General features: G+C 42.3%; 1 protein-coding gene across 2 annotated transcripts; it reads right to left on the reverse strand.

The window, feature by feature from the left end:
- Nucleotides 1–918: 918 nt before the first annotated feature.
- Nucleotides 919–18,210, reverse strand: LOC147233201 (chloride intracellular channel protein 4). 2 transcript variants are annotated; one of them, XM_086147788.1, is made up of 6 exons: nucleotides 13,849–18,210; nucleotides 4,584–4,693; nucleotides 4,378–4,503; nucleotides 4,192–4,298; nucleotides 3,538–3,719; nucleotides 919–2,543 (listed from the first exon to the last, which is right to left on the reverse strand). In XM_086147788.1, the coding sequence occupies exons 1-6, from the start codon at nucleotides 17,575–17,577 to the stop codon at nucleotides 2,382–2,384; spliced, it is 4,416 nt and encodes a 1,471-aa protein (XP_086003914.1). In that variant the 5' UTR covers nucleotides 17,578–18,210; the 3' UTR covers nucleotides 919–2,381. The 2 variants fall into 2 exon arrangements, with proteins under 2 accessions (XP_086003914.1, XP_086003915.1); XM_086147789.1 differs by lacking the exon at nucleotides 13,849–18,210 and adding an exon at nucleotides 5,472–5,662.
- Between the last annotated feature and the right edge of the window lie 852 nt (nucleotides 18,211–19,062).

Consider the following 19,062-nt stretch of genomic DNA (forward strand, 5'->3'; position numbering starts at 1 on the left):
GCCCAGGAGATGCAGAGAATGATGCTACAGTTGCTGAGCCAATCAGAGCCCAGGATATAGAACACCATGCTCTGATTGATCACCAACCAAGAAAATGCTTATTTTAGGGCATAAAAGATAAAAAATGATAGTGATGTAAAAAATACATTTACACCGCAAAATTCAGTGGTATCGTGAAAACACATTACATAAAATGTAATACATCTAAAAATTAAGAATTAGCGATATGCCGAGGGACTACTGCAATATATATATATATTTTCATCAAATTATTTTTTTGTTTACAACCTAAATTTATGAAACAGTGGTTAGCACTCACAGCATGAAGGACCCTTTTTTGATTCTGACAAGGGGACGTTTCTGTGTGGAGGTTGCATGTTCTCCCCGTATCTGCATGGGTTTCCCCCGGGTTCTCCAGTTTCCTCCCACAGTACAAAAACATTCAGCCGGAGAAATTGCCCTGATAGATGGATGGATGAAACTAACTTATGGACAGGCCCCCTCCCCCCATTTTTATTATATTACATTTTTATTGTAAAAATGTCACTACGTCACTAATATATCCTGAAGGGGCCTCTAGCCGAGTGCTAATTTGAGGGGAAGCTGGAGCCTATCTCAGCTGTGATTGGGCGAGAGGCAGGGGATTCCGTTCAACAGCCAATCACAGGGCCACATGTAGAGACATTCAACCATCTCTCATTCACATATCTGGATAATCTTCAATAAACCTCCTACAAGTTTTCCATGACTATGGAAACTGGAGAACACTGGGGAAACCCAAGCAGACACAGGGGAGAACATGCAATCTCCACACAGAAAGATCTGCCTTGTTGGAATTGAACCTTCTCACAGTGAGGCACAGTTCTTAATACATGTAATAATAATAAATGAAGCAAGACAAGACAATCCATCTTGAAGTGATAAAATCAGTTTAATAAACAATCTCCTCGAGGAGGACTTAAGGCCAATTTTGAAAAACCAAGAAGAGAAACTCTTTTTTAGGATCAAAATATCAACGGGGAGAATCATTTCAAATGGACTTTATGTCCCCAACAGTCTAAATTCATCTAACAGAAAAAGCACTTTGTGTAAAAGTAATTTAGCAAGTTGGTTACTCGTCGGATAAAACAACCTTCATGATTTTTTTTTCAACAAATATTGGGTTTTAACAGTGAGGAACTGATGGGAAAACTGTTTTTTGAGTGTTTTCAGCCATGAGGTCATCTGCCTAGATTGACCAATCAGCACATTGGAGATGGAACAAAGTATCCAAAAGTAGCAGGATGATAACAATGTTGACGAACAGCTAAAAATGTGTGAACATATGCTTAATATACTTCTTCATGAAATCAACACATCGATCTGGAGGTTGAGATTAACATGGATTCACGATCAATATTATGACAGATAAAGGATTCAATCTCAAAATTTTGGACAGGATTTTTCAAAAGTTGGCTCCAGAATGGCGCCATGAGGAATTTAGCCATGCAGCCTCTCACCCAGAAAAAATCAGCATGTGTTAACGGATCCGTTATATTTCGCGGAGCGTCCAAAGCCGTTCACCCCCAGCTGCGGTGGCTCAATTTCATTTTTCATCCAATTTCAAGCTGTTGCATCACCATTTTATTGAGATTTGCCAACTTGCCTAATTAAATTAATTTCCTAATTAAAAAAAAAAAAAAAAATTTTTGCACACATTTCACAAGTGTTCATACAATGACGTGAAAGGAATCAGCAGAAATATATCAGAAATCATATTTCCAGAATTAATTCAAGAAAAAAGCCCTGTCTTTTATTTGGAACACTTTTATGCAAATCTAAGCTAATAGAGTCCCAGCTCTAGTGGGCTTCAGGAAATAGTCAAGTAACTAATCCCTGAAAGGTCAACTATTCTTTTGTTTACCGATGAGCTGATCTGAGTAATTTGAATTATTTTCTTTTTTACTACCTTAAAAACTATGAGAAAAATTGTGTACTTCCATCTGGCCCTGCCATTGACTGAACAGTGAAAAAAAATGCAAATCAGAAAATGAAGTTACAAGCAAACAATTAACATCTCGATGGTATTATTTGCAAAAAGGATTAGCAATAGGATATAGTACACATTGTAGCCCAACCTGTGAGCATACAACTGCACATGTGCACCCACACACTCTCACACACACACATGCACACACTGGTATACTAATCTTCTATGGTTCACTTGTAAGAAAAAGCAGACACCCGAAATAGCAGTCTGCATTTGTCAAGTCTAAAACCTGGACACCTTTTCTTGGTTTTGTAGCCTTTAATTTTCCTAACATCCTACGGCCTAATGTTGATCGTCATTCCATTCCTTTATTCAGCACCCTTGTTTCTTTAGCTTCTAATTTTTTTACTGTTTATTTGATTTTTTTTGCCACGTCAGAATACGCAAATTCGATCTCCCTCTCAGCCGGGCAGGTGCTGGTGAACTCCTCCCTCTGGTAGGCCCGGTTCAGGTACCGCCAGATGCCTCCCATCTCCGCTGGGATTTGAAAGCCACGATACTTCTTGGCAACAATCTAGAGAGAAAAAAAAAAATTAATTCATTCATTAGTCTATTTATTAGTTCATTATCGCTACCACTGAGCCTGTACTGGGGTGTCACTCAGGTGTTGGAACCTATCCAAGGTGCCACCCGATAAGAGGCGGGGTTCACACTGGACCAGATTATATATCATCATTATTGTTACTACTGTTACTATTATTATTATTATTATTATTATTCATGATTAATTATTGTAATATAATAATAATAATAATAATAACTTGTGTGATCATTGCAATAATAATAGCAATAATAGCTATGATTATTCATATAATATTATTTTATATTCATAATCATAGTAATAATAATTATTGGCTGTATTAATAATCATAATAATAACAATATTCAGATCCACTGTATGTATGTATCATGGTCAGCATAGTGACGCAGTTGTTAGTGGGAAAGGTTCATTGGAGACCCTAAACTGCCCAGACATGGCCCTGAGATCAACTCCAGGCGAGCCTCAAATGCATATATGTATTGTGACACTCCTCAGTCGACAAACCTAACTGGATAGTTAATCGCGTAATTCACAGCATCTCCCAATCCTTCTAAATCAAAGTGATCTGTACCTGAACCAAAGATACCTCGCTGTCAATTTCAGCGCATTTATCTTCATATCAACATTATTTGTTAATCCTCCTTTGCTGAGTAAAATAGTGGCTCCAGTAACGGACCAGAAACGCAAGTTGTCGAGAATCAGCCTCGGTTTGCTTGATGAAGTTGCATGGAGCTTTGTCGGGGGTTTGCCATCCTTTCAACCTTGCTAATCCAACAAACGTTTGCACAGTTCGACTCATCTCTGATGATAAACAAAGCTTGGACACCGAGAAACTGGATGGTCATCTCCATACCCACACAGGTCCAACATCAAATCATTGGATCAGCACTGACCAATGAAAAATGTTGGTCTGAAGGAACCCAGAGTTTGAACGTTTTTTGTTTTCTTTTCCAAAAAGACACTGAACCTTCAGAATGTGCAGTTTAGGCAGCAGGTTACAGTCAGCCAGCGTCAGATCCTGCCCGTCGAGGAAGTTCCTGGTGGACTCTGGCAGTTCCCCTGAAGCATCCCCATCTATCTCTGCGGGCAGTGGCGTCTTCAGGAAGTCGTCCAGACGCCGGAGGGACTTCAGCAAGGCTTTCTCCAAGGCTGCAGGGGTAGAGAGAGAAAAAATTGACCTGCCCTTTTGGGTCACATGAGGGCTGCAGAGCAACAACTCAAGATCTTCAAAAAATAATACAAATGTTTGGCTGAATATCAGCTGCACATCCCGGATCGGCAGCCTGGATGACTGGGAACCTCCACAGACAATAAAGAAATTAATTTGCAGGGTTATAATCCTCATTTCTCGTCATTTCATGCGTTTTCTGAGAGCAAAACAGATGCCGAGCTGAAACAATTACTTTAGGGGCCCTGTTCTTCTTTCCCAAGCCCCCAGAAGCACTGGATAATCTGTGCTTTTGGGAATTTTGGCCTTTGGAAGGGCTCGATGGATAGCCATGGTACAGAGAATCAGTCGATAGGAAATGCCAGCTCTCTCCCAAATTGGCAGTCGAATTTTTTTCGCCAAAAGTGACAACAAGCACCGTAGGCCACGTGAATGTTCTCAAGTTTCCCCCACCATCATTGGTGTCTTTCCTTGGGTTCTTGATGTAGGCGGAGAATTTGGCAAAGACATCGATGCCGGCCGTGTTTGCCTCGGGATGTTTGGGAGCCAGTCTGGGGTATCTGGATGGGGATTGGAAATAAGAAGAGTCTACAACTGAGTGCTTATATGTGTGTGTGTGCACGTTGTGTGTTTGCTTACTGCGGTGGGGTAAGATTCTCCTCCAGGAACTCCTCTATCTTGTTGACATCAACCTTCACCTCGCCGTTGAAGGTCATGAAAGGGGGGTTGGTGCCGGGAGCGAGGTCCTGCAAGTCGGCTGGTTTCCTGCCAACAGGGGAAGAATGGAACGGGTTGGGGGTGGCGTGAGCCCGGCGGAACGCCCGTGAGATCCGCGTTCATTTTACCGTTTCAGATCCACAGTGGTGACGTTGAAGATGACTCCTTTGAGCCATAGGATCATGAAGAGCCTCTGAGAGAAGGGACAGTTGCCGATGCTCTCTCCGTCGCTGCCCGCCTTCAGAAACAACGACAGAAAGAAGGAAGCATCATCCACCTCAACCCCCTTCAATAACCGTTGACACTTTAATCCCAAATTCTATCCAAAGCTAATTAAGTCTCCTGGTTCTCGGATAAAGAGCACCTTAAGTGCGGGAGCAGAAAAACAAAGAAGCCTGGGCAGGAAATCAAGGCCAAACACATTCCTGAAGATTAGCGTCAGGGGCTTTTCGTCTGTCCACCCCGCCGCTTTGGGACCGAGAAGTGTGATGATTGCGAAAATCAGAAAAATACGATAACGTACCCTCAGGTTCTTCTCAATTTGGTAAGAAATATGGAAGAGCAATGATTGAAGGTGCAACATTCAGGGACTTGGTAAGTTGGTCAGATTGTCGGTTGGTTTGGTTGTTTTTTATTCTACTTCTAATTAAAATTCTTGAGTTTTGAGTCTTGGTTGGTTGCTTGGTTACAATGCATCAACAAAAGGATACTTGTTTGACCTAAAGGACACAGAATAGTCTGACTGCATTGCAATTAGTTTATTATTTTTGCCATCATTTGTGCAACATATCAAGTCAAGTAGTTTGAGGGCATTTCATTTTGAACGCACTTCAACTCAGCCCCCTAGAGAACAATATTTTTTTTTCTCATTATTCATGGTAAACATTTCCTAATTTAAATGAATAGCTTTTTATTTGCACTGGGTAGAATTTTTGTTACCTTTAGTTAGTTAGTTAGTTTTCTGAATTTGGGTCAAGCTTGTGATGGCTTTGACTGCAAAGCCAAGGGTCTCTTACCTTGACAAACAACTCAATCGATGGAAAGCCGAGTTTTTTAACAGTAACGTCGTACCAGGACATTTCGACTAACCACCTTGGACATCCAGAACGGACAAAAAAACCCCTTGTGAAAGACAAAAAACAGCCCAAACTGCTAAAACTGAGGAGAAAGAACAATTATTCCAGCGTGTTTAAGCCGTGATCAAACCTCTGTCTGTCTGTCTCTGTCTGTCTGCCTGCCTCTTCCACTCTTTTTTCTCTGGTATGTTAATGTCTCCCACCCCACACACACACAGACAAACACACAACCCCTCTTTGACAGAACAATGTAATAAACACACTGAAATTGTGTTTAACATGGATTGGAGTGAGGCGCGCTCAGATGAAGAAGGGCAAATGTTGAAATCGTCTTGAACTCCTGACTTCTCGACTTTCCTTTTTACCATACTAGCTCTTACTGATGGTTGCAGTTCAATGTACGGTTATTCCAAGTTTTGACAAATATATTTTTATTGTACTTTGCATTTATTAAGAGGTACTAGGCTGTTATCTGTTGCAATCATTTCTAGTCCAGTCAACGGTTTTAGTGCTGGATTTGAGTACATGATGTTTCCAAATAATAACATAACAACAATTTTATGCTGAGCCTTCCGCAGTGAATTAGAGAAAAACAAACAAACAAATCAACAAACAAAGCCGAAGAGAACAAGAGCCTCGCAGATAAAATAATTGGAAGAAAACCCCCTCAGAGCAGCAAAGAACTCCTGTAGTGGAGGACTAGGGTCAGGGTTAATTTTAATTTTAACCTAAATTAGGCTTCGGAATAATTCTGCCGCTGTGCACGCAGGCCAGAATTTGTTTTTGTGATATTTAGCTTTGTTTTCAGTAAAAAGTGAAAGTGATACGTTTCATCCTAACTTGAGGGTCAGATGTTTTTGTGACATTGGACAGAATGCCAAGTCTTCTTACAAGACACCGTGTGGGAGGCAGAGGAATCTGCTCACTTGGCAACACATGCACAACCTCTTTGTGTGTGTGTATATGTGTGCATCTGTGTGGTGTGTGTGTATGTGTATCTGTGTGCGTGTGTGTGTGTATCTGTGTGTGTGTGTGTGTTTGTGTGTGAATGTGTGTATGTTTGTTTAATTCACACAAATCTGTTTCCTCCTGTGCAAATTATCAACATCGAAAAGGATATTTTGTGCGTGAGTAAAAACAGATGTGTATCTTTAAGCAACTATTACAAAGAACTGGATCCTGATTGGCTGTGACTTGTGTCGCTGGTTGTTTGGATGCTATGGTTGGCTGACAAGCCTTTGAATTTGGAACCACTGTCGTCCAATGGTCCGATGACCAATGACCAACCCTTCAGGGTTGAAGGGTTCATCTCTGATTTCTGATAGGACAACCGGTTTCTGTTTAGCCTATATTTTGGACTGGTTGACCGGGTTCTAATAATGCATTGTGGGGAAGTGAGTGTGTTACAGGGTTGCAGGAAGGATAGGATATCTGGCGTAAAACTTTTGCCAAAACCAAACATGCGAATCAAACACAATAATCAGATCATACCGGATCGCTTGAGGCCCGGGTTAACAACGACCACCATTGGTACCAATGACCTACAGGGACCCAATGGAAAATGGGCTGCTGTAGGTCAAAGAAGGAGAGGAGGAAGGCGTGTTTGGTGAGATGAAGATGCTAAGGTTCTCTTTGGGAGTGACCAGGATGAATAGAATCAGGGATGAGTCCATCAGAGGAACAGCACATCTTAGATGTTTTGGAGAGAAGGTCGGAGGAGCAAGACTGAGATGGTCATGGACAGAGGAGGGATAGTGAATATATTGGTAGACAGATGATGGCATTGGAACTGCCAGGCAGGGGGTCTCGAGGAAGACCAAAGAGAAGATTTATGGACGTTGTGAGAGAGGATATGAAGGTACAGTAGTTGGTGTGAGAGAGGAAGATACAGAAAATAGGGTTAGATTGAGAAGGATTATTCGCTGTGGTGACCCCTGAAGGGAAAAGCCAAAAGGAGAAGAATATATTGTGTACAAATTCGACAGATGCAATTAAATGGGTTTTTATCAAAACCTCAGTGAGTGTCATCTTGTTTGAAACCCATTAGAGCCTCTGTCCTATCATTGGCATGATTGTCATTTTATTATGCTGTTAATGGCTGTTTACTCATTTAAATTTTTCCATGGCATATGAATAATTTGAAGATCCAAATGGCACCATGATGTTTCAGAAAAAATTGGTCTTAAGCTTCATGGCTCAAGTGAAATTAGGATGATGATTGTAAAACAGTAAATGATATGATATGAGATTATGTGTATAGGTGAATAAATAAATAAATTAATAAGCAATCTATATTGTCAAATGAGGGGTAGTAACTCCAACATCTGAGCAGGATTCAGAGGTGCATATGGAGATTGGGGGGAATTAAATTTCACAGTCTGCTTCCCTGTGAAAATTCTCTCACTAGAGAAAAAAAATGTGTGTGTGTGTGTGTGTGTGTGTGTGTGTGTGTGTGTGTGTGTGTGTGTGTGTGTGTATCCATCCAGCAATCTATCCATCCATCTTTCCATCCATCTTTCTCGACTTATCCGGAGTCAGGTCGCAGGGCAGGAGGCAGGATACCTCCATGAGGCATCCCGACCAGATGCCCGAGCCACCTCATCTGACTCCTCGCTATGCAGAGGAGCAGCGGTTCTTTCTCCCCTGATGACTGAACTTCTCACTCTATCTCTAGGGGAGAGTCACCCTGCGGAGGAAACTAATTTCGGCTGTTTTTATCCACGATCTTGTTCTTTTGGTCACTACCCACAGTTGTTACCATAGGTAAGGTAACGTAAAAATTGAGAGTTTTGCCCTTAGGCTCAGCTCCCTCTTCACCACAACAGACCGGTACAGAGTCCGCATCGCTGCAGACGCTGCACCGATCTGCCTGTCGATGTCCCGCTCCATCCGTCCCTCACTCGCGAACAAGACCCTGAGATACTTGCACTCCTCCACTTGGGGCAGAACCTCTTCCCCGACCCAGAATGGGCACTCCACTCATTTCTGGTTGAGCAACATGGTCTCAGATGTAGAGGCGCTGATCCTCCTCTTCACACTCGTTTGCGAACTGTTCCAGTGAGAATTGGAAATCACAACCTGATGAAGCCAACAGAACCACATCGTCTACAAAAAGCAGAGCCTCGATCCTGCGGCCACCAAAGCGAATCCCCTCAACACCCTGGCTGCATCTAGAAATTTGATATAAGTTATCAACAGAATCGGTGTCAAAGGGCAGCTCTGGCAGAGTCCAACGCTCACCAGTAACGGGCCCAACTTACAATTTCGGACCAAGCTCCGACACCGATCATGCAGGGACTGAACAGCCCGCATGACGGAGTTTGGTAGCCATACTCCTGGAGCACCCCATACAGGATTTCCTGCGGGCAACAGTCGAATGCCTTCTCCACAAAACACATGTTGACTGGTCGGGCAAACTCCTTTGCCCCCTCAAGGACCTGCTAACGATAAAGGGCTGGTCCAGTGTTCCACGACCAGGATGATAACCACACTGCTCCTCCTGGATCCAAGGTTCAACAACCCGGCGGACCCTCTTCTCCAGCAACGCTGAATAGACCTTACCAGAGAGGCCGCGGAATGTGATCCCCCTTTAGTTGGAGAACACCATCTGATACCCCGTTTTAAAAAGGGGGATCACCACCTCAGTCTGCCAGTCCACAGTCAACCTGAGTTTTTGCCTCGGCAACCGCCGCTTGGCCTGCCGGTACATGTCAGCTCCCTCCAGAGTCCCACAGGCCAGAGAGGCCCAATAGGACTCCTTCTTCAGTTTGACGGCAGCTCTGGAGTCCACCAGTGTGTGTGTATGGATGTGTCTGTGTGTGTATATGTGTATGTATATATATATGTATGTGTATATATATATATATATATATATATATATATATATATATATATATATATATATTTGTACAAAATCAGATACATACACATATGTGTGTTTATACATGTGTGTAAGCATATACACAAAATGTGTGTATATCTACATGTGTATATATGATGAATATAAATGTAATATGTATGTGTGTATATGTTTATATATATGTGGATATATACATACTTATATAAATATCTGTATATACTGTACATATATGACATTTATGCATACACACATACATACATACCGAGTATGTAAGTATGAATATATCCATACACGCATGCATACATATATATATATATATATATACACATATATACATATGCCCTGACCATATAAATCTAATCAAATAATTCTGATTTTAAGAAAATAACAAAAAATAGCCTAAAAAATTACTCGGAGAGTTGCATAGAGAAAATTTAAATATAAATTAATCCTCACACTCATGACTGAAAGTGTGCCTGTGTGTGTGTGAGACGTTAGCGGCTGTGTTATTTAGAGCGTGGCTGCAGCCAGAGCACTTTGCACCAAACAGCAGGCTAATCAGCTTATGGAGTGAATATGTGGAGATTAACCTTCCCTGCCGGAGGCCTCGTTGCTGCTATTCATTAATGCCTAAACTTCATTCCTTCCTTGCAAGAAAAACAATTGGGGAGTTAAATTAGGTTTGACAAAAGAAAATTATCCATTCTTCTGTCTTAAAAGAGCATCATTTCATTAACTGAAAAGCGTCCCCCGGCAGGTTCTTCGTCTACCTGCTTTTGCCGGAGACACAAAGGCAGGCATTGTGAAGGTAAACGCTCCCATGGAGATCAGGCTGTTTTTTGCGAAGCCGCTCTCAGATATTAGTGCATATTTTCAAGGAGTTAAAGCTGTCCTTTATTGTCAGCTGGGCCAGGAATGTGCCACTCTGGGAAAATGTACGGCTGACGGAGATGGAAATATACTGACAGCAGTTTCAAATTTCAGCATAAATGCCTTTAACCGCAAATTTTAACCTTATTTTGACTTCAGTAACCCCTTTTTGTCACTACCAATAAAAGAATTGCTATAATTAAAGAATGTTTTTGGCAAATAAAATTATCATTAACTATCTTATTGTTAATGTTATAGCTGTGATCAGTACGGGCAATTAGAAAAGAAAAAAATAAACCAATTAACTTTAAGAATTTTTGATGAGACACTATGGAATACTAAATAGTAAACTAAAAAAAATAGCATTTTTCCTTGATGTAAAAAAATCTGAAGAATGTTAAAAAATTGGTTAATAAACTCAATAAACTCACTATAACTAATTTTGGTGATAACAGTGTACATAATAGTGTTTTGAAATGTGGAAATGAAATATTTTTAGTTGTGAAATATTTTCCATAATAGCACATTATACATTAGGAATTATGATTATGTAATATAACATAATGATATTCAAATAGCCATTAAGGTTGCATGTGTCCTAATCACTATCTTAATGGGGAAAAGATAAGAAGATCACGGCTGCACAGACACACACACACGCACACGCACACGCACACACACACACACACACATACACACACACTCACACACACACACACACACACACACACACACACACACACACACAGGCACACATAGCACCGGAAGTCATCAAAAAAAAATTGCATGTTAAAAATATCATGTTGAAATTGAAATTCTGTTGTTCACACACCACTACCTTTATTCTTGTGGGTTTTTTTTTTTGATAAAATAAGATAAACCATTTTCGAAGTAATTTCACCCTATATGTTTTTAATTTCACTGAATGCATTGCTTAAATTCCATATCTATTTTTTCACTGTGAAGCACTTTTTAATTTCGGCAGATAAATAAGCTCATTCTGGAGAAAGAAATCATGGGCATTAAACACCTGTAATTTATCCCATGTTGCTCACACACACACACTCAAACACCAATGGCTGCAGAGCATGCCGCTAACCAGGCCATCAGGAACAACTTGATGGTTTGGGCTCATGCCAAATCAAACCGCCAACCTTCTGATTGGAGGTACACCCGCTCTGTTAACTGAGCCATAGCCGCCAGCAACATATTTTTTAAGTCAGCAAGTGTTTGATGAGCAGAAGGAAAAGCTGGATTGAACTTGTAATTATTCCAGGCAGCTTTAGTCACTTTATATCATCAGGTTGTTGACGGATTAGTTTTGTCAAAAATAAAGATGCAGCCTGGCATCTTTTTGGAAAAAGAAAAAACAGAAAATCTGACAGGAGAAGACACACTGTGTCACCAGTCTGCATCTGCATCATGCTCAGATGTCCACACTTTACCTTTTGGCTAAATGTTCCTGTCAAAAAGGATTGATGCCTGTCATTTATTATCTATACCACTTATCCTGCATTCAGGGTCGTGCGGCTAGAATCTATCCCAGGTGTTAATGGGTGAGAGGTGGGGTTCACCCTGGATCAACTCGGACCTTCAATGAACCTAATGCATGTTTTTGGACAAAGCGAACACAGACAGCATGTAAACTCCACAGAGAAAGGCCCCTTGCTGCACTCATAGCAGAGACCTTCTTGCTGTGAGGCGCACAAACCACTGCACCACCAAAATTGACATCTAGTAACCAAAATGGAAAGTCTGGTTTGGATTCTGGCCTGTCTTCTTGGACTGAGTGAGTGAGGTCTCCATTATGGGAGAAAGGCCATCAACTGTTTCATCAACTACTGCCCTACAGTATGGCTCTGGACTCATCTTTATCCTGTCAAAATAAACCTGGGTGGATGAACAAGAGCATTTTGTCAAAATGTAAAAAGTGCAGACAACTGATCACCACAGGAAGAAGTTCTGAATAAAGCACGTTTCCTGTCATACCCTGACATGAAAAATATTTTTTAAGAAAGTTTCCTTCACTCTCAGACAACTTCTTTGTGTTTTCTGTATCCCATATTTATTCACGATTCATTTTAGCCTTACTAATCAGGCAGTGTCTAAGCTTGGTGTAGAATGTGAGGTGCCCAACACGTTGATCACAAAGGCAATGCAGGTCGACTGCAGAGCCCTGGCTTTCAACATAAACTCTGCCACGCAACGTAAAAACGAGTTACCACCAAGTCACAGAATACACCACAGTTCACAGTATGGGTACATCGCATGTCATTACAAAATAGCTGTTTGTCTGTCATTCATCCTCACTGTACCATTTGACATTTGATTCACACACAGTACACCCAATCTGAAAACTTGATCCTAATACCCTTCTGCCATGACTGATGATCACTGGGAAATGTGTTTGAGGCTGGGCTGCTGGCAACTACTCGCCGGACTATGCGACCCTGGCTGATTCCATTCAGTGCAAATTGTTCTCTGAGTATGGCAATGGCCAAAAATGTACAGAAATGTATTGGCCCTTCTTGTTCATTCTGTTATGCAAAGTAACAACATAGCTGGTCTGTCTTCTTGGATTGGAGCAAGTGAGGTCTCCATTACGGCAGAAAGGCCATCGAATGTTTCATCAACTGCTGCCCTACAGCATGGCCTCTGCCTCATCTTTATCTTGTCAAAATAAACCTGGGTGGATGAACGAAGACATTTTGCCAAAACAGAAACGGTGCAGACAACTGCGCAGGACAGGAGGACGCTCTGAATAAAGCACGCTTCCCTCTTACCCCAACTTAAAAAAATTCATTTTAAGGAACGTTTCCTTCACTCTCGGTCAACTTCTTTGTGTTGTTTGTATTTGATATTCATTCACAGTCCACTGTAGCCTAACAAATGTGTGTGTAACATTAGCTTGGTGTAGAGCATGTGGTCCCCAACACATTGACTGGAAGTTAATGCAGGTCGATTGGTGGAGCCCTGCCTTTCAACATAAGCTCTACCCCGCAACACAAAAAAAACAGTGATGAGTCAAAGAATACATCATAGTGTACAGTATGGGTACATCACATACCATTAAAATAATAACTATTAGCCTATCATCCATCCCAACTGTAGCATTCGGTTCTTAATTGACATACAGTACATGCAGTCTGAGACATTGATCCCAATACCCTTCCACCATGACTGATGATCATTTGGAAGTGTGTTTGAAGTTGGGCTACTACTCTCCGGACCATGCAACCCCGGCCGATTCCATTTAGTACAAGTCGTCATCAGAATAAGGTAATGGCCAAAAATGTATTGGCCCTTCATGTCCATGCTGCTATGCAAAGTAAACAATATATATTTAAAATATAAAGCATATTCAGTATTTATTTATATATGTTTAGCATCTTAATTGTTTTGACTGGTCATTTTGAAAGTAGCTTGCAAACCAAAAAAACTTGGGTCACCCTTTTGATTAATAAAAGCCCACAGCGACCTCCTGACATTTATCTATTTTGTGCACGTTCTTTTGGATTCTGTTACCTTCACATGACCAGATATGCTTCGAGCATTTTTGTTTTTGCTTGTGTGTGTTTGTGAAATTACCTTGACATAAAGGGCGATCTCGTAGTCTTGGGCCATTTTGCTGCTGCCAACAACCGAAGGGAATGAACTGTCCACCATCTTATGGGAGATCAGTCTGACTTCTTCTCTTATCTCCTCGGTCACTTCCTCCCGCTGGGGTACGTAGGAATGGCCGTCTTCCAGCAGCACCACTCTTTTCTTCTTCCCCTGCTCATCCCTCTTTTTGGGCAAGGACTCTCTTTTGATCACTGACTTCAGCTCCTTCATCCAGTCATCCCTCGACGGTGGACTTCGGATCTCGCTAGTGGGTTCTTTTTCCACACTGTCCTTGGTCTCTCTATCAGACTCCCAGATGTCTTTTTTCAGGGACTTCACTTCCTTCTTCCAGTCTTTAAGTTCTGGAGCTTTCTCTTCTTCTGCTTGATCTTTCTTAATCCATGCTGTGTCTTTTCTCTTGGATGACAGCACTCTTGACACCTCCCACACTTCCTTCCGTGGAGGCTGGGGCTCGGGACTTAGGATGCCATGCTCCATGGCTTGCTTCAATTCTTTTACTCTACCGTTTATTTCCAGCTCCATTGCAAGGTTTTCATCTTTTTCCTTCTTCTCCTTATGCTCCTGGGAGTCCTCATCCATAGGCCTCTCACTGTTTTTTTTACTTGGCCCAAACTGTTCACCTTCCACTTCTGGGCTCTCTTGCCCTTGAGTCTTGACAATCTTTTCTTTAGGTGGAGCTGAAATGGTGGCGGGCTTCAATTCCTGAAATTCTTGATTTGGGCTCTCCTCTCTCACATCTACTTGTCCACTTGGAATCTCCTGTGTGTCTGTGATTTGTCCAGTAGGACTTTCCCCTGTTTCAGCAACTTGGCAACTCAGACTCTGCATCATCTCATCCACAACGTGGCTACCTTGAGCATCCTTGGCCTCTCTAACTTGAACATTTGGACTGTCATCTTTTTCTGCATCTTGTCCACTTGGACTTTCATCCGCCTCTGCATTTTGTCCACTAGAATCCCCCTCTATCTCTGCATTCCATCCATGTGGATCCATCTGTCCACTGGAAATCTCAACCCCCTCTACGACCTGTCCATGCGTACCCTCATTTATTTCTGCGACTTGTGCACTCTCCCCTATCTTGTCAATTTGTCCACTTTTTCTGTCAACTGCATCTGCGTTTTGTCCACTTGGATCCCCCTCGATGTCTGCAGCTTGGCCACTTGGACTTTGGTCCACTTCTGCATCTTGTCCATTTGAAATCTTCATCCCCTCTGCAACCTCTTCATGTGTACCATAATTTATCTCTGGAACTTGTCCACCTGGACTTTCTTCTGTACTGTCAACTTGTCCCCCTGACCTGTCATCTGCTCCTGCATTTTGTCCACTTTGATCACTCTCTATCTCTGCAATCTGTCCACTTGAACTTTGGTCTATTTCTGCATCTTGTCCATTTGAAATTTCCAACCCCTCAGTGATCTGTCCTTGAGAACCCTCATTTATCTCTCTAATTTGTCCACCTGGACTCTCCATTACCTTGTGAACTTGACCATGTGGACTTTCATCTGTTTCTTTATTTTGTCCATTTGAAATCCCCCCGCCCCCCTCTGCAACTTGTCCACCTGTTCTCTGTTCTGTCTTATCAACTTGTCTACTTGAACTCTCCTCTTTCCTGTCAACTTGTCGACTTAAACTGATCTCTATGTTGTCAACTTGTCCACCTGGACTCTCCTCTATTTTGCCCACTTGTCCACTTTGACCCTGATGTAATTCTGCCACTTTTCTGTTTGAAATCACCACCTCTTCTGTATTGTGACCAATTGGCCCCTCATTAATCTCTGCAACTTGCCCATCAGCACTCTCTATCCATGCAACCTTTTGACATTGGTCCAATTCTGCATTTGGTTCATCTGAAATCCCCTCCTCTGCACTCTGTCCACTTGGACCCTCATTAATTTCTTGAACTTGCCCTCTTGGACCCTCCTCAATCTCTGCAATTTGCCTGCTAGGACTCTCCTCTGTCCTATCTATTTGTCCACCTGAACGCTCAAATACATCTTCATTTTCCATATGAGGATGCTCCTCTGCCTTGTCGGGTAGTCTACTGTGACGCATCTTCATTTCATCCAACTCCTTAGCCAGTCCCTCCTCAACCTCTTCAAACTCATCATCTAAAACCGTCACAGGCTCATCTATGTCCATGCCATCCCACGTTACTTCTTCATCTTCTTTTTCACTCCCAAGTGGCCCCCTAATTATGTCTCCCCAGTCTTTACCTGCTTTTATGAGAAGCTGTAAAGGATGTTCTTGAAGAGCAACTCCACCCTGTGTTTTAGAATTGCTCTCCTCTGATACGGGCTCCACTACTGAGAGGTCTGGTTCTACTTCACCTCCTCCCTCCACTTTGAAAGCCCCTTCCACCTGGTCCAAAGACGGATCTAGCTCTGTGCTTGAAGAGACATCATCTAGACAGTGAAGCTCATTCTCCAGAAGAGATTTCTGAGCCTGATCTTCAAGTTCGACAAAGTTTTCTGAAAAATCTGCAATATTTGTTTTCTCACCCACTACCTCACTGACTTCATCACCGGCCCTTGCCTCCTCCTCTGTACTTGTCCCCTCCCAGTTCATCGGTATAAGGGTATTAACCTCATCCTGTCGCAAATGCTCTTGCTCTTTCGAACTGATCCCACCTGTCTCGGCCCCTTCAATCTTTCTGTCTGCCTTTGGAATTTCTCCAGGAGGTTCACGGCCCAGTTCTGTTGGCCCTTCAGTCTGAAAACCTCCACCTTCCACTGGTGAAACAGCAGACACTGTGTCCGTTACTGACTCCATGGTTCCTTCAACCTGAACCTCTGCCTCTAGCTGAAAAGTGATTTCGTCAGTTTCCTTCATTGTGCTAGTTTCCGAGCTGTCAATCTGAGAAAGGTACTCAATTTTATCCTGTTCCTCTTTGCTAGTCTGAGTGTTTTGACCGGTCATCACTTCGACTGTAGCATGGTCACACGTTTGGCATGGATCATCTTGGACTTGCTGGTTAACCCCTGTGCTATCAAGATCCACATCTATGACCTGATCCTCACCTCTGGTGGGCAAGTGAAAATCCTCTATTTGGTCTTTTTCATCAGATAACAGTTCTGCAACTTCTTGAGAAACTACCTGGTGTTCTTCTAGCCCTCCATCTTTTAGTAACTCCCTCACATCCGAGTCTGAATCTGATTGCAGTGCTTCCTGATTACTTTCTTCTTCCCCACCAAGTTTACTATCCTCAGTTTTTGGCAATACCTCATGGTTAGCATCGCCAACTTCTATTACCCCAGAAGTATGATACGGTGTTTCAGTCACTAGGTTTGAGTCACAGGATTGTTCCCCTCCCCAAACTTTACTTTCATTGTTAAACTCTTCATCTGACTTTCCATCCACCTCCTTTCCTCCCTCCCCATTTTCCTCCTGTTGTATGGCTTCTCTCTCCTCTCCCTCTGTCACTTCTTTTGATAACTGGGCCAATGGAATAATGCTGATGTCCTCCTTTTCACCTTGATCCTCTCTTTCTCCTTCAGCTTCTTTCTCCCCATCCTCCGCAATCATCAAAACATCTTCCCCAACCTCTTCTGCCAGTTCCACTTCCTCATCTTCCTCTTCTCCACCCTCATCATCTTTGCCTCGCTGTGTATTCATGTCTGAACAAAAGCCAACGGGGCCGTGGACAACAGTACCATTGGTCAAATCCGGGTTTAGGCAAGACTCTGACTGCGCCATTGGGGAAGAACAAGGGAACGGCTGGGCACTTACCCTGGAAGACGTGAACCACAAGTTTCCCAAATCAGTGTCCTGCTATATAGGATTTATGTATTTGATGCTGTTCTAGAACAGACGGATTGGAGACTCACTTTCCAGATTTTATCCAGAAATGGGATCCCTGAGTGCATATAAGGACATCACAGACTGGCAAATAAAATCCAAAAGATTCAGCTCTCAGGATGTTTCCGGAGGGTAGCGGACGGGCTGAATTTTAATTCCAATGCAGGTTGCGGGTGATTCTTCTTTCTTTGATCATGAGAGGATTCTTAGCCTGGAGTGGTTGAGATTTCCCATTATGAACAGACCCTCATTTCAGATGAGTTGACTTTTCCAGAATGGAGCCAAGAAGTAGTTGAGGTAGTTTACAGTCCTCCGACAACTGTAAAGCACTTTAGGGATCCCAGGGAAATCCTAAATCTCTCCAAAATCACACCCTTGAATTTTCAATATCATTATTAGTTTTCAGGCATTAAGATTCAGGTTTTGGATGTCAGCGATTCGCAGACCTTGACTTTCACAACTGGACTCTCAAATCGGTGCGGCTCCTTGAGTACATGAAGACATCAATAAATGCAATCTCTCTCTCTCTTGCGCGTGTGCTCTCTCGCTTTCTTTCTTTCTTTCTCTCTCTCCAGGCAAGGATTAAACCAAGGCTGATCCCCACATGACCACAGGCTTAAACCCCGATGCCACCCAGGGACCAGCATGACCTGAGGTGATGAAGTGACACGCACACAAACACACACACAAACACACACACAGACACACACACATAAACTATAGCTTTTATATGTCTATATCACTTGAAACTTTGGCTTTTGCGCAACCATATCTTAGATTTTGAAATTGTCAAAGTCAAGATTGTTGTCCATCAGTTACTGTTTTGCTTCCCCTATCTGCAAATCCAAACTGTTTATATCTTCGTTTATATAAAATCATTTCCGTTATGAACTGGCACAATCTAAATCAGTTATTTGATTGAAATGGCTACGTGCTACTCACTTACTGCACCAATAACAATCCTACAATACCTCAGTGAGTTATGCTGCTTACTTCTCGTTGCAGCATGGCGCAGAAGGTAGAGGCAATCGTCTTTGGAACCGAACATTCCTGGTTTGATTTCTGGCTCCTCACAGTGTGTTGAAGTGTTGTTGAGCAAGACACTGGACCCCTGACGCTGGTGGACGGCATGCCTACTGCTCATGGTTCATCCATGTGGGGTTAAATGCAGAGAACGAATTTCCCCATGGGGATTAATAAAGGATAAATTATAATTATTATAGAGGGCTATTCCGAGTTTGTCCAAACCCGTAACAATCACGGTCTAGCCAAAGGGTAATTCATGAACAATGAATTCATAAATGCATAATGATGTAGTTGCTGTAATAATGATATGAATTGCCATCATGAACATGTATTGTCTGGGGAAATATTTTGGTTATC

Source organism: Fistularia commersonii, chromosome 6, assembly GCF_037954325.1.
Source record: "Fistularia commersonii isolate RoL2024-O1a breed Wild chromosome 6, RoL_Fcom_v1.0, whole genome shotgun sequence".
NCBI lineage: Eukaryota > Metazoa > Chordata > Actinopteri > Syngnathiformes > Fistulariidae > Fistularia > Fistularia commersonii.

Excerpts from the sequence above, each read along its gene's own strand:
- LOC147233201 (XM_086147788.1), bottom strand. The coding sequence starts at position 17,577 with ATGGCGCAGTCAGAGTCTTGCCTAAACCCGGATTTGACCAATGGTACT. Across the intron at positions 4,694-13,848 it reads AGATCGCCCTTTATGTCAAG|GCGGGCAGCGACGGAGAGAG; the intron begins GTAATTTCACAA and ends TTGTTTCTGAAG. Across the intron at positions 2,544-3,537 it reads CTAAACTGCACATTCTGAAG|ATTGTTGCCAAGAAGTATCG; the intron begins GTTCAGTGTCTT and ends TTTTCTCTCTAG.